Here is a 15,000-nt window from a genome sequence, read left to right as displayed (position 1 = left end):
TAGTTTGGGGATTGAGCTATGGGGAGAGAGTGGGGGCAGTGGGATTAGTTTGGGGATTGATACAGGGCTATGGGGAGAGAGCGGGGGCAGTGGGATTAGTTTGGGGATTGATACAGGGCAATGGGGAGAGAGCGGGACAGTGGGATTAGTTTGGGGATTGGGCTATGGGGAGAGAGCGGGGCAGTGGGATTAGTTTGGGGATTGATACAGGGCAATGGGGAGAGAGCGGGGGCAGTGGGATTAGTTTGGGGATTGAGCTATGGGGAGAGAGCGGGGCAGTGGGATTAGTTTGGGGATTGAGCTATGGGGAGAGAGCGGGGCAGTGGGATTAGTTTGGGGATTGAGCTATGGGGAGAGAGCGGGACAGTGGGATTAGTTTGGGGATTGATACAGGGCTATGGGGAGAGAGCGGGGCAGTGGGATTAGTTTGGGGATTGATACAGGGCTACGGGGAGAGAGCGGGGGCAGTGGGATTAGTTTGGGGATTGATACAGGGCTATGGGGAGAGAGCGGGGCAGTGGGATTAGTTTGGGGATTGAGCTATGGGGAGAGAGCGGGGCAGTGGGATTAGTTTGGGGATTGAGCTATGGGGAGAGAGCGGGACAGTGGGATTAGTTTGGGGATTGAGCTATGGGGAGAGAGCGGGGGCAGTGGGATTAGTTTGGGGATTGATACAGGGCTATGGGGAGAGAGCGGGGCAGTGGGATTAGTTTGGGGATTGATACAGGGCTATGGGGAGAGAGCGGGGCAGTGGGATTAGTTTGGGGATTGATACAGGGCTATGGGGAGAGAGCGGGGGCAGTGGGATTAGTTTGGGGATTGAGCTATGGGGAGAGAGCGGGGGCAGTGGGATTAGTTTGGGGATTGAGCTATGGGGAGAGAGCGGGGCAGTGGGATTAGTTTGGGGATTGAGCTATGGGGAGAGAGCGGGGCAGTGGGATTAGTTTGGGGATTGAGCTATGGGGAGAGAGCGGGGCAGTGGGATTAGTTTGGGGATTGATACAGGGCTACGGGGAGAGAGCGGGACAGTGGGATTAGTTTGGGGATTGATACAGGGCTATGGGGAGAGAGCGGGGCAGTGGGATTAGTTTGGGGATTGATACAGGGCTATGGGGAGAGAGCGGGGCAGTGGGATTAGTTTGGGGATTGATACAGGGCTATGGGGAGAGAGCGGGGGCAGTGGGATTAGTTTGGAGATTGAGCTATGGGGAGAGAGCGGGGGCAGTGGGATTAGTTTGGGGATTGAGCTATGGGGAGAGAGCGGGGCAGTGGGATTAGTTTGGGGATTGATACAGGGCTATGGGGAGAGAGCGGGGCAGTGGGATTAGTTTGGGGATTGATACAGGGCTATGGGGAGAGAGCGGGGCAGTGGGATTAGTTTGGGGATTGAGCTATGGGGAGAGAGCGGGGCAGTGGGATTAGTTTGGGGATTGATACAGGGCTATGGGGAGAGAGCGGGGCAGTGGGATTAGTTTGGGGATTGATACAGGGCTATGGGGAGAGAGCGGGGGCAGTGGGATTAGTTTGGGGATTGGGCTATGGGGAGAGAGCGGGGCAGTGGGATTAGTTTGGAGATTGAGCTATGGGGAGAGAGCGGGGGCAGTGGGATTAGTTTGGGGATTGAGCTATGGGGAGAGAGCGGGACAGTGGGATTAGTTTGGGGATTGAGCTATGGGGAGAGAGCGGGGCAGTGGGATTAGTTTGGAGATTGAGCTATGGGGAGAGAGCGGGGGCAGTGGGATTAGTTTGGGGATTGAGCTATGGGGAGAGAGCGGGACAGTGGGATTAGTTTGGGGATTGAGCTATGGGGAGAGAGTGGGGCAGTGGGATTAGTTTGGGGATTGAGCTATGGGGAGAGAGCAGGGCAGTGGGATTAGTTTGGGGATTGAGCTATGGGGAGAGAGCGGGGCAGTGGGATTAGTTTGGGGATTGAGCTATGGGGAGAGAGCGGGGCAGTGGGATTAGTTTGGGGATTGAGCTATGGGGAGAGAGCAGGGCAGTGGGATTAGTTTGGGGATTGATACAGGGCTATGGGGAGAGAGCGGGGCAGTGGGATTAGTTTGGGGATTGAGCTATGGGGAGAGAGCGGGGGCAGTGGGATTAGTTTGGGGATTGAGCTATGGGGAGAGAGCAGGGCAGTGGGATTAGTTTGGGGATTGAGCTATGGGGAGAGAGCGGGGCAGTGGGATTAGTTTGGGGATTGAGCTATGGGGAGAGAGCGGGACAGTGGGATTAGTTTGGGGATTGAGCTATGGGGAGAGAGCGGGACAGTGGGATTAGTTTGGGGATTGATACAGGGCTATGGGGAGAGAGCGGGGGCAGTGGGATTAGTTTGGGGATTGAGCTATGGGGAGAGAGCGGGGGCAGTGGGATTAGTTTGGGGATTGAGCTATGGGGAGAGAGCAGGGCAGTGGGATTAGTTTGGGGATTGAGCTATGGGGAGAGAGCGGGGCAGTGGGATTAGTTTGGGGATTGAGCTATGGGGAGAGAGCGGGGCAGTGGGATTAGTTTGGGGATTGAGCTATGGGGAGAGAGCGGGGCAGTGGGATTAGTTTGGGGATTGATACAGGGCTATGGGGAGAGAGCGGGGCAGTGGGATTAGTTTGGGGATTGAGCTATGGGGAGAGAGCGGGGGCAGTGGGATTAGTTTGGGGATTGAGCTATGGGGAGAGAGCGGGGCAGTGGGATTAGTTTGGGGATTGATACAGGGCTATGGGGAGAGAGCGGGGCAGTGGGATTAGTTTGGGGATTGATACAGGGCTATGGGGAGAGAGCGGGGCAGTGGGATTAGTTTGGGGATTGAGCTATGGGGAGAGAGCGGGGGCAGTGGGATTAGTTTGGGGATTGAGCTATGGGGAGAGAGCGGGGGCAGTGGGATTAGTTTGGGGATTGGGCTATGGGGAAAGAGCGGGGCAGTGGGATTAGTTTGGGGATTGATACAGGGCTATGGGGAGAGAGCGGGGCAGTGGGATTAGTTTGGGGATTGATACAGGGCTATGGGGAGAGAGCGGGGCAGTGGGATTAGTTTGGGGATTGAGCTATGGGGAGAGAGCGGGGGCAGTGGGATTAGTTTGGGGATTGAGCTATGGGGAGAGAGCGGGGCAGTGGGATTAGTTTGGGGATTGATACAGGGCTATGGGGAGAGAGCGGGGCAGTGGGATTAGTTTGGGGATTGATACAGGGCTATGGGGAGAGAGCGGGGGCAGTGGGATTAGTTTGGGATTGGGCTATGGGGAGAGAGCGGGGCAGTGGGATTAGTTTGGGGATTGATACAGGGCTATGGGGAGAGAGCGGGGCAGTGGGATTAGTTTGGGGATTGATACAGGGCTATGGGGAGAGAGCGGGGGCAGTGGGATTAGTTTGGGATTGGGCTATGGGGAGAGAGCGGGGGCAGTGGGATTAGTTTGGGGATTGATACAGGGCTATGGGGAGAGAGCGGGGCAGTGGGATTAGTTTGGGGATTGAGCTATGGGGAGAGAGCGGGGGCAGTGGGATTAGTTTGGGGATTGAGCTATGGGGAGAGAGCAGGGCAGTGGGATTAGTTTGGGGATTGAGCTATGGGGAGAGAGCGGGGCAGTGGGATTAGTTTGGGGATTGAGCTATGGGGAGAGAGCGGGGCAGTGGGATTAGTTTGGGGATTGAGCTATGGGGAGAGAGCGGGGCAGTGGGATTAGTTTGGGGATTGATACAGGGCTATGGGGAGAGAGCGGGGCAGTGGGATTAGTTTGGGGATTGATACAGGGCTATGGGGAGAGAGCGGGGGCAGTGGGATTAGTTTGAGTATGTCTCTTTCTGTATTTCCTTCCCAGATTCCGTGACTGTGACGGTGATTGAGGGAGATGTGAGGGATCGAGAGCACTTGATTCGAGCCAGCCAGGGTGTAGATGTGATCATGCATTTGGCGAGTCTTATCGACGTGCTTTGGACTGTTCCTGAAAAGAGGATGGAGGAAGTGAATGTGCAAGGTCGGTGCTGAGGGAGTCCCGCACTGTGGGAGGGTCGGTGCTGAGGGAGTCCCGCACTGTGGGAGGGTCGGTGCTGAGGGAGTCCCGCACTGTGGGAGGGTCGGTGCTGAGGGAGTCCCGCACTGTGGGAGGGTCGGTGCTGAGGGAGTCCCGCACTGTGGGAGGGTCAGTGCTGAGGGAGTCCCGCACTGTGGGAGGGTCAGTGCTGAGGGAGTCCCGCACTGTGGGAGGGTCGGTGCTGAGGGAGTCCCGCACTGTGGGAGGGTCGGTGCTGAGGGAGTCCCGCACTGTGGGAGGGTCGGTGCTGAGGGAGTCCCGCACTGTGGGAGGGTCGGTGCTGAGGGAGTCCCGCACTGTGGGAGGGTCGGTGCTGAGGGAGTCCCGCACTGTGGGAGGGTCGGTGCTGAGGGAGTCCCGCACTGTGGGAGGGTCGGTGCTGAGGGAGTCCCGCACTGTGGGAGGGTCGGTGCTGAGGGAGTCCCGCACTGTGGGAGGGTCGGTGCTGAGGGAGTCCCGCACTGTGGGAGGGTCGGTGCTGAGGGAGTCCCGCACTGTGGGAGGGTCGGTGCTGAGGGAGTCCCGCACTGTGGGAGGGTCGGTGCTGAGGGAGTCCCGCACTGTGGGAGGGTCGGTGCCGAGGGATCGCTGCACTGTGGGAGGGTCGGTGCTGAGGGAGTCCCGCACTGTGGGAGGGTCGGTGCTGAGGGAGTCCCACACTGTGGGAGGGTCGGTGCTGAGGGAGTCCCGCACTGTGGGGAGGGTCGGTGCTGAGGGAGTCCCGCACTGTGGGGAGGGTCGGTGCTGAGGGAGTCCCGTACTCTGGGAGGGTCGGTGCTGAGGGAGTCCCGCACTGTGGGAGGGTCGGTGCTGAGGGATCGCTGCACTGTGGGAGGGTCGGTGCTGAGGGAGTCCCACACTGTGGGAGGGTCGGTGCTGAGGGAGTCCCGCACTGTGGGGAGGGTCGGTGCTGAGGGAGTCCCGCACTGTGGGGAGGGTCGGTGCTGAGGGAGTCCCGTACTCTGGGAGGGTCGGTGCTGAGGGAGTCCCGCACTGTGGGAGGGTCGGTGCTGAGGGAGTCCCGCACTGTGGGGAGGGTCGGTGCTGAGGGAGTCCCGCACTGTGGGGAGGGTCGGTGCTGAGGGAGTCCCGCAATGTGGGAGGGTCAGTGCTGAGGGAGTCCCGCACTCTGGGAGGGTCGGTGCTGAGGGAGTCCCGCACTGTGGGAGGGTCGGTGCTGAGGGAGTCCCGCACTGTGGGAGGGTCGGTGCTGAGGGAGTCCCGCACTGTGGGAGGGTCGGTGCTGAAGGAGTCCCGCACTGTGGGAGGGTCGGTGCTGAGGGAGTCCCGCACTGTGGGAGGGTCGGTGCTGAGGGAGTCACGCATTGTGGGAGGGTCGGTGCTGAGGGAGTCCTGCACTGTGGGAGGGTCGGTGCTGAGGGAGTCCCGCACTGTGGGAGGGTCGGTGCTGAGGGAGTCCTGCACTGTGGGAGGGTCGGTGCTGAGGGAGTCCCGCACTGTGGGGAGGGTTTCATTGTGAATAATTCTGTCTTGCAGGAACACATCATGTGATCGAGGCCTGTGTAGCCAATGGCATCTCTCGCTGTGTCTACACCAGTAGTATGGAGGTTGTTGGTCCAAACACTCGGGGTGAACCCTTTATCCGGTAAAGTAGCCCCGACCCTCCCACAGTGCGGGACTCCCTCAGCACCGACCCTCCCACAGTGCGGGACTCCCTCAGCACCGACCCTCCCGCAGTGCGGGACTCCCTCAGCACCGACCCTCCCGCAGTGCGGGACTCCCTCAGCACCGACCCTCCCGCAGTGCGGGACTCCCTCAGCACCGACCCTCCCACAGTGCGGGACTCCCTCAGCACCGACCCTCCCACAGTGCGGGACTCCCTCAGCACTGACCCTCCCCACAGTGCGGGACTCCCTCAGCACCGACCCTCCCACAGTGCGGGACTCCCTCAGCACCGACCCTCCCCACAGTGCGGGACTCCCTCAGCACCGACCCTCCCACAGTGCGGGACTCCCTCAGCACCGACCCTCCAACAGTGCGGGACTCCCTCAGCACTGACCCTCCCACAGTGCGGGACTCCCTCAGCACCGACCCTCCCACAGTGCGGGACTCCCTCAGCACCGACCCTCCCACAGTGCGGGACTCCCTCAGCACCGACCCTCCCACAGTGCGGGACTCCCTCAGCACCGACCCTCCCACAGTGCGGGACTCCCTCAGCACCGACCCTCCCACAGTGCGGGACTCCCTCAGCACCGACCCTCCCACAGTGCGGGACTCCCTCAGCACCGACCCTCCCACAGTGCGGGACTCCCTCAGCACCGACCCTCCCACAATGCGGGACTCCCTCGGCACCGACCCTCCCACAGTGCGGGGCTCCCTCGGCACCGACCCTCCCACAGTGCGGGACTCCCTCGGCACCGACCCTCCCACAGTGCGGGACTCCCTCGGCACCGACCCTCCCACAGTGCGGGACTCCCTCGGCACCGACCGTCCCACAGTGCGGGACTCCCTCGGCACCGACCCTCCCACAGTGCGGGACTCCCTCAGCACCGACCCTCCCCACAGTGCGGGACTCCCTCAGCACCGACCCTCCCACAGTGCGGGACTCCCTCAGCACCGACCCTCCCACAGTGCGGGACTCCCTCAGCACTGACCCTCCCACAGTGCGGGACTCCCTTAATGTTGTGACTTAGATGGTAGTTTGAGATTTTGGGTTGTAGTGTGAGGTGTGGGAAGGGATCGGACACAGGAACAGATCCCTGAGGGAGGGCAGGGGTGTGTCCCATGGAAATTCCATATTGTCCTGAGTCTGGGGCGTGGAGGGAGATGATCGGATGAAGCCATTGACCTGACGAGGCCTGGCCCTCAGGCTCCGTCAACTCCCAGTCCCGAGCCCAGGCTGGGTATCAGTCAGGGACTCCCCTGTTGAAGAGGGAATCTCTCCGTCAGGGACTCCCCTGTCAAAGAGGGAGTCTCTCCGTCCCTGTCAAAGAGGGAGTCTCTCCGTCAGGGACTCCCCTGTCAAAGATGGAGTCTCTCGGTCAGGGACTCCCCTGTCAAAGAGGGAGTCTCTCGGTCAGGGACTCCCCTGTCAAAGAGGGAGTCTCTCCGTCAGGGACTCCCCTGTCAAAGAAGGAGTCTCTCGGTCAGGGACTCTCCTGTCAAAGAGGGAGTCTCTCGGTCAGGGACTCCTCTGTCAAAGAGGGAGTCTCTCTGTCAGGGACTCCCCTGTCAAAGAGGGAGTCTCTCCGTCAGGGACTCCCCTGTCAAAGTAGGAGTCTCTCCGTCAGGGACTCCCCCGTTAAAGAGGGAGTCTCTCCATCAGGCCTCCCTTGTTAAAGAGGGAGTCTCTCTGTCAGGGACTCCCTTGGGAAGGTTTCTCCCCATTCTCCCGGGCCAGGGATTCGGGAATATTGTGGTGGGGGAGGTGTGCGTACCCAGGCTCAGGTGTCGGTGTGAGACACATGTCCTCACGGAGGGAGTGGGGAGATTTGGAGACAGTTTTGAACGAGAGCACAGGCCAGAGGGACTGAATGGCCTCCACTTGATGCTGCCTTAACCCGTTTTTTTGGCTGTGGTCCCGCAGAGGGAACGAGGAAACTGCCTACAACACCCTCCTCGAGGTCCCCTACGCCCGCACCAAGGCAGCTGCCGAGAGGGCCATCCTGTCAGCCAATGGAATGAAGGTGAGTGGCTTCAACTCGCACAGCATGACCCCATGGGGCTCTCCCTTGTTTCACAGAACTCCCTGACTGAGAGTCTCCTGCTTTAACAAGGGAGTCCCTGACGGAGAGACTCCCTCTTGAATGGGGGAGTCCCTGACAGAGAGACTCCCTCTTGAACGGGGGAGTCCCTGACGGAGAGACTCCCTCTTTGACGGGGGGGAGTCCCTGACGGAGCGACTCCCTCTTTGACGGGGGAGTCCCTGACGGAGAGACTCCTTCTTTTGACGGGGGGGCGTCCCTGACGGAAAGACTCCCTCTTTGACGGGGGAGTCCCTGACGGAGAGACTCCCTCTTTGATGGGGGGAGTCCCTGACGGAGAGACTCCCTCTTTGATGGGGGGAGTCCCTGACGGAGAGACTCCCTCTTTGACGGGGGGAGTCCCTGACGGAGAGACTCCCTCTTTGACGGGGGAGTGCCTGACGGAGAGACTCCCTCTTTGACGGGGGAGTCCCTGACGGAGTGACTCCCTCTATGACGGGGGGAGTACCTGACGGAGAGACTCCCTCTTTGACGGGGGTGTCCCTGAAGGAGAGGCTCCCTCTTTGACGGGGGGAGTCCCTGACGGAGAGGCTCCCTCTTTGACGGGGGGAGTCCCTGACGGAGAGACTCCCTCTTTGACGGGGGGAGTCCCTGACGGAGAGACTCCCTCTTTGACGGGGGGAGTACCTGACGGAGAGACTCCCTCTTTGACGGGGGGAGTCCCTGACGGAGAGACTCCCTCTTTGTCGGGGGGAGTACCTGACGGAGAGACTCCCTCTTTGACGGGGGGATTCCCTGACGGAGAGACTCCCTCTTTGACGGGGGGAGTACCTGACGGAGTGACTCCCTCTTTGACGGGGGGAGTCCCTGACGGAGAGACTCCCTCTTTGACGGGGGAGTCCCTGAAGGAGAGACTCCCTTTTGGACAGGGGGGAGTCCCTGACGGAGAGACTCCCTCTTTGACGGGGGAGTCCCTGATGGAGAGACTCCCTCTTTGACAGGGGGGCGTCCCTGACGGAGAGACTCCCTCTTGGACAGGGGGGAGTCCCTGACGGAGAGACTCCCTCTTTGACGGGGGGTAGTCCCTGACGGAGAGACTCCCTCTTTGACGGGGGAGCCCCTGACTGATACCCAGCCTGGGCTCGGGACTGGGAGTTGACGGAGCCTGAGGGCCAGGCCTCACCAGGCCCAGTAGGGTTGTGGAGGGGTTGGGGGGGTGGAGGGAGGTGAGGGAACCATCGCTGAGCACTCTCTCCTGAATTCCTGCCCAGGTTTCTGGAGGGGCGAAGCTTTTGACTTGCGCTGTGAGACCGATTGGCATCTACGGTGAGGGGTGCCCCTTGCTCAGAGGAATGTACCAGAGGGCCTGCCGGTGTGGAGGGCGCCTCTTCCGGTTGGGACCTCGCGCGGTTCAGTTGGGGCGGGCGTACGTGGGTAAGTAACTGGGATCGAACCCATCGGGGTACACAACTCTCCAGTTAGTGTATACACACACTCCCGGGGTAGCACAGCGGGGTTAGCGCTACGGCCTCACGGGGACCCGGGTTCGATTAACCGGCCCCGGGTCACTGTCTGTGTGGAGACTGCACATTCTCCCCGTGTCTGCGTGGGTTTCCTCCGGGTGCTCCAGGTTCCTCCCACAGTCCGAAAGATACGCAGGTTAGGGTGGATTGGCCGTGCTAAATTGTCCCTTAGTGTCCCAAAGATGTGTAGGTTAGGGCGGATTGGCCGTGCTAAATTGTCCCTTAGTGTCCAAAGATGTGTAGGTTAGGGTGGATTGGCCGTGCTAAATTGTCCCTTAGTGTCCAAAGATGTGTAGGTTAGGGTGGATTGGCCATGCTAAATTGTCCCCTTAGTGTCCAAAGATGTGTAGGTTAGGGTGGATTGGCCGTGCTAAATTGTCCCTTAGTGTCCAAAGATGTGTAGGTTAGGGTGGATTGGCCGTGCTAAATTGTCCCTTAGTGTCCAAAGATGTGTAGGTTAGGGTGGATTGGCCGTGCTAAATTGTCCCTTAGTGTCCAAAGATGTGTAGGTTAGGGTGGATTGGCCGTGCTAAATTGTCCCTTAGTGTCCAAAGATGTGTAGGTTAGGGTGGATTGGCCGTGCTAAATTGTCCCTTAGTGTCCAAAGATGTGTAGGTTAGGGTGGATTGGCTGTGCTAAATTGTCCCTTAGTGTCCAAAGATGTGTAGGTTAGGGTGGATTGGCCATGCTAAATTGTCCCTTAGTGTCCAAAGATGTGTAGGTTAGGGTGGATTGGCCGTGCTAAATTGTCCCTTAGTGTCCAAAGATGTGTAGGTTAGGGTGGATTGGCCGTGCTAAATTGTCCCTTAGTGTCCAAAGATGTGTAGGTTAGGGTGGATTGGCCGTGCTAAATTGTCCCTTAGTGTCCAAAGATGTGTAGGTTAGGGTGGATTGGCCGTGCTAAATTGTCCCTTAGTGTCCAAAGATGTGTAGGTTAGGGTGATTGGCCGTGCTAAATTGTCCCTTAGTGTCCAAAGATGTGTAGGTTAGGGTGGATTGGCCGTGCTAAATTGTCCCTTAGTGTCCAAAGATGTGTAGGTTAGGGTGGATTGGCCGTGCTAAATTGTCCCTTAGTGTCCAAAGATGTGTAGGTTAGGGTGGATTGGCCATGCTAAATTGTCCCTTAGTGTCCAAAGATGTGTAGGTTAGGGTGGATTGGCCGTGCTAAATGTCCCTTAGTGTCCAAAGATGTGTAGGTTAGGGTGGATTGGCCATGCTAAATTGTCCCTTAGTGTCCAAAGATGTGTAGGTTAGGGTGGATTAGTGGTGTAAATACATGTCATTATGGGGATAAGGCCTATGCCTCCATAAGATGCTCTATCAGAGAGAGCTTGGACAGTGTAGAGGGAGCTTTACTCTGTATCTAACCCCGTGCTGTCCCTGTCCTGGGAGTGTTTGATGGGGGACAGTGTAGAGGGAGCTTTACTCTGTATCTAACCCCGTGCTGTACCTGTCCTGGAGTGTTTGATGGGGACAGTGTAGAGGGAGCTTTACTCTGTATCTAACCCCGTGCTGTACCTGTCCTGGGAGTGTTTGATGGGGACAGTGTAGAGGGAGCTTTACTCTGTATCTAACCCCGTGCTGTACCTGTCCTGAGAGTGTTTGATGGGGACAGTGTAGAGGGAGCTTTACTCTGTATCTAACCCCGTGCTGTACCTGTCCTGGGAGTGTTTGATGGGGGGACAGTGTAGAGGGAGCTTTACTCTGTATCTAACCCCGTGCTGTACCTGTCCTGGGAGTGTTTGATGGGGGGACAGTGTAGAGGGAGCTTTACTCTGTATCTAACCCCGTGGCTGTCCCTGTCCTGGGAGTGTTTGATGGGGGGGACAGTGTAGAGGGAGCTTTACTCTGTATCTAACCCGTGCTGTACCTGCCCTGGGAGTGTTTGATGGGGGGGACAGTGTAGAGGAGCTTTACTCTGTATCTAACCCCGTGCTGTACCTGTCCTGGGAGTGTTTGATGGGGGGGACAGTGTAGAGGGAGCTTTACTCTGTATCTAACCCCGTGCTGTACCTGTCCTGGGAGTGTTTGATGGGGGGACAGTGTCGAGGGAGCTTTACTCTGTATCTAACCCCGTGCTGTACCTGTCCTGGGAGTGTTTGATGGGGGGACAGTGTCGAGGGAGCTTTACTCTGTATCTAACCCGTGCTGTACCTGTCCTGGGAGTGTTTGATGGGGGGACAGTGTAGAGGGAGCTTTTACTCTGTATCTAACCCCGTGCTGTACCTGTCCTGGGAGTGTTTGATGGGGGGACAGTGTAGAGGGAGCTTTACTCTGTATCTAACCCCGTGCTGTCCCTGTCCTGGAGTGTTTGATGGGGGGGACAGTGTAGAGGAGCTTTACTCTGTATCTAACCCCGTGCTGTACCTGTCCTGGGAGTGTTTGATGGGGGGACAGTGTAGAGGAGCTTTACTCTGTATCTAACCCCGTGCTGTACCTGTCCTGGGAGTGTTTGATGGGGGGACAGTGTAGAGGGAGCTTTACTCTGTATCTAACCCCGTGCTGTACCTGTCCTGGGAGTGTTTGATGGGGGGACAGTGTAGAGGGAGCTTTACTCTGTATCTAACCCCGTGCTGTCCCTGTCCTGGGAGTGTTTGATGGGGGGGACAGTGTAGAGGGAGCTTTACTCTGTATCTAACCCCGTGCTGTACCTGTCCTGGGAGTGTTTGATGGGGGGACAGTGTAGAGGGAGCTTTACTCTGTATCTAACCCCGTGCTGTACCTGTCCTGGGAGTGTTTGATGGGGGGACAGTGTAGAGGGAGCTTTACTCTGTATCTAACCCCGTGCTGTACCTGTCCTGGGAGTGTTTGATGGGGGGACAGTGTCGAGGGAGCTTTACTCTGTATCTAACCCGTGCTGTACCTGTCCTGGGAGTGTTTGATGGGGGGACAGTGTAGAGGGAGCTTTACTCTGTATCTAACCCCGTGCTGTACCTGTCCTGGGAGTGTTTGATAGGGGGACAGTGTAGAGGGAGCTTTACTCTGTATCTAACCCCGTGCTGTACCTGTCCTGGAGTGTTTGATGGGGGACAGTGTAGAGGGAGCTTTACTCTGTATCTAACCCCGTGCTGTACCTGTGCTGGGAGTGTTTGATGGGGACAGTGTAGAGGGAGCTTTACTCTGTATCTAACCCCGTGCTGTACTGTCCTGGGAGTGTTTGATGGGGGACAGTGTAGAGGGGGCTTTACTCTGTATCTAACCCCGTGCTGTACCTGTCCTGGGAGTGTTTGATGGGGGGACAGTGTAGAGGGAGCTTTACTCTGTATCTAACCCCGTGCTGTACCTGTCCTGGGAGTGTTTGATGGGGGGACAGTGTAGAGGGAGCTTTACTCTGTATCTAACCCCGTGCTGTCCCTGTGCTGGGAGTGTTTTGATGGGGACAGTGTAGAGGGAGCTTTACTCTGTATCTAACCCGTGCTGTACCTGTCCTGGGAGTGTTTGATGTGGGGACAGTGTAGAGGGAGCTTTACTCTGTATCTAACCCCGTGCTGTACCTGTCCTGGAGTGTTTGATGGGGGGACAGTGTAGAGGAGCTTTACTCTGTATCTAACCCCGTGCTGTACCTGTCCTGGGAGTGTTTGATGGGGGGACAGTGTAGAGGAGCTTTACTCTGTATCTAACCCCGTGCTGTACCTGTCCTGGGAGTGTTTGATGGGGGACAGTGTAGAGGGAGCTTTACCCTGTATCTAACCCATGCTGTACCTGTCCTGGGAGTGTCTGATGGGGGGACAGTGTAGAGGGAGCTTTACTCTGTATCTAACCCCGTGCTGTACCTGTCCTGGGATGGGGGGAGCAGTATAGAGGGAGCTTTACTCTGTGTATATATTTAGTGCCTGGCTCGGGAGAAGATATCGGCGTACGTTACTATGCTGGACGGTGTCGCACTCTCTGTCTCGCTCGCACGTGCTTTGTGACCCTGTCTTGTATTGAGCTGATCTTTTCTTTGCACCCTCTCTGTGACTGTAACCCTACATTCTGCCCCCTCTCCTTTCCTTCTCTATGACGGTATGCTTTGCCTGTACAGCGTGCAAGAAACAACACTTTTCCCTGTATCCCGATACGCGCGACAATAATAAATCTGTGTTTCTGTTGGTCAGTTGGTGGGTTGTTGGTCAGTTGGTGGGTTGTTGGTCAGTTGGTGGGTTGTTGGACAGTGGGTTGTCGGTCAGTTGGGTTGTCGGTCAGTTGGGTTGTCGGTCAGTTGGGTTGTTGGACAGTTGGTGGGTTGTCGGTCAGTTGGGTTGTCGGTCAGTTGGGTTGTCGGTCAGTTGGGTTTCGGTCAGTTGGGTTGTCGGTCAGTTGGGTTGTTGGACAGTTGGTGGGTTGTCGGTCAGTTGGGTTGTCGGTCAGTTGGGTTGTCGGTCAGTTGGGTTGTCGGTCAGTTGGTGGGTGTTGGTCAGTTGGGTTGTCGGACAGTTGGTGGGTTGTCAGTCAGTTGGGTTGTCGGACAGTTGGGTTGTCGGACAGTTGGGTTGTCGGACAGTTGGGTTGTCGGACAGTTGGTGGGTTGTGGTCAGTTGGGTTGTCGGTCAGTGGGGTTGTCGGACAGTGGGGGTTGTCGGACAGTTGGGTTGTCGGTCAGTTGGGTTGTCGGACAGTTGGGTTGTCGGACAGTTGGTGTGTTGTCGGTCAGTTGGGTTGTCGGACAGTTGGGTTGTCGGTCAGTTGGGTTGTCGGACAGTTGGGTTGTCAGACAGTTGGTTGGTTGTCGGTCAGTTGGGTTGTCGGACAGTTGGGGGGTTGTCGGACAGTTGGGTTGTCGGTCAGTTGGGTTGTCGGACAGTTGGGTTGTTGGACAGTTGGTGGGTTGTCGGTCAGTTGGGTTGTCGGTCAGTTGGGTTGTCGGTCAGTTGGGTTGTCGGACAGTTGGTTGTCAGACAGTTGGTGGTTGTCGGTCAGTTGGGTTGTCGGACAGTTGGTGGGTTGTCGGTCAGTTGGGTTGTCGGTCAGTTGGTTGTCGGTCAGTTGGGTTGTCGGTCAGTTGGGTTGTCGGACAGTTGGGTTGTCGGACAGTTGGGTTGTCGGTCAGTTGGTGGGTTGTCAGACAGTTGGTGGGTTGTCGGACAGTTGGTGGGTTGTCAGACAGTTGGTGGGTTGTCGGACAGTTGGGTGTCGGACAGTTGGGTTGTCGGACAGTTGGGTTGTCGGACAGTTGGTGGGTTGTCGGACAGTTGGGTGTCGGACAGTTGGGTTGTCGGACAGTTGGTGGGTTGTCGGACAGTTGGGTTGTCGGACAGTTGGGTTGTCGGACAGTTGGGTTGTCGGACAGTTGGGTCGTCGGACAGTTGGGTCGTCGGACAGTTGGGTTGTCGGGACAGTTGGGTTGTCGGACAGTCGGTGGGTTGTCGGTGTGGTGGGTGCGGCTGTGGTATGTGGGCATTCTGAGCTGACCCCCCCCTCTCTCTCTCTGCCGCCCTGTTCTTTAGGTAACGTGGCCTGGATGCACATTCTGGCTGCCCGGGGCCTGGAGGAGCGTCCCGGGCTGGTGGGCGGGCAGGCCTATTACTGCACCGACGCCTCCCCGGACAGGAGTCACATGGATTTCAACATGGAGCTGCTGGCCCCCCTGCGGGGTGCGGCTGGTGGGCCAGGAGCGCCCGCTGCTCCCGTACGCCCTGGTCTACCTGCTGGCTGCCCTGCTGGAGTTCCTGCAGCTGGTGCTGAGGCCATTCAGCCCCTTTACCGCCTACCTGAACCGTTACACCTTGGCTATGGCCAGCACCAGTTTCACCGTCCGTACCGAGAAGGCCGGGCGACATTTCGGCTACCGCCCTCTGTACCCCTGGCAGG

General features: G+C 57.9%; 1 protein-coding gene across 1 annotated transcript in view; it reads left to right on the top strand.

The window, feature by feature from the left end:
• LOC145340765 (3 beta-hydroxysteroid dehydrogenase type 7-like) overlaps positions 1-14,993 on the top strand; it is a gene marked incomplete at its 3' end in the record, with an annotated part of 17,002 nt that extends 2,009 nt beyond the window's left edge. The window contains 6 exon segments of the mRNA XM_080185226.1: positions 3,810-3,965; positions 5,520-5,628; positions 7,570-7,669; positions 8,959-9,121; positions 14,637-14,773; positions 14,775-14,993. Coding sequence (XP_080041352.1) covers positions 3,810-3,965; positions 5,520-5,628; positions 7,570-7,669; positions 8,959-9,121; positions 14,637-14,773; positions 14,775-14,993 — 884 coding nt within the window.
• Positions 14,994-15,000: the final 7 nt, after the last annotated feature.

The sequence above is a fragment of the Carcharhinus amblyrhynchos genome, unplaced genomic scaffold, assembly GCF_965287045.1.
Source record: "Carcharhinus amblyrhynchos unplaced genomic scaffold, sCarAmb.v2.hapA chromosome_1399, whole genome shotgun sequence".
Taxonomy (NCBI): Eukaryota; Metazoa; Chordata; class Chondrichthyes; order Carcharhiniformes; family Carcharhinidae; genus Carcharhinus; species Carcharhinus amblyrhynchos.
The sequence above is the reverse complement of the archived record's forward strand: the minus strand, read 5'-3'. Positions and strand labels throughout refer to the sequence as shown.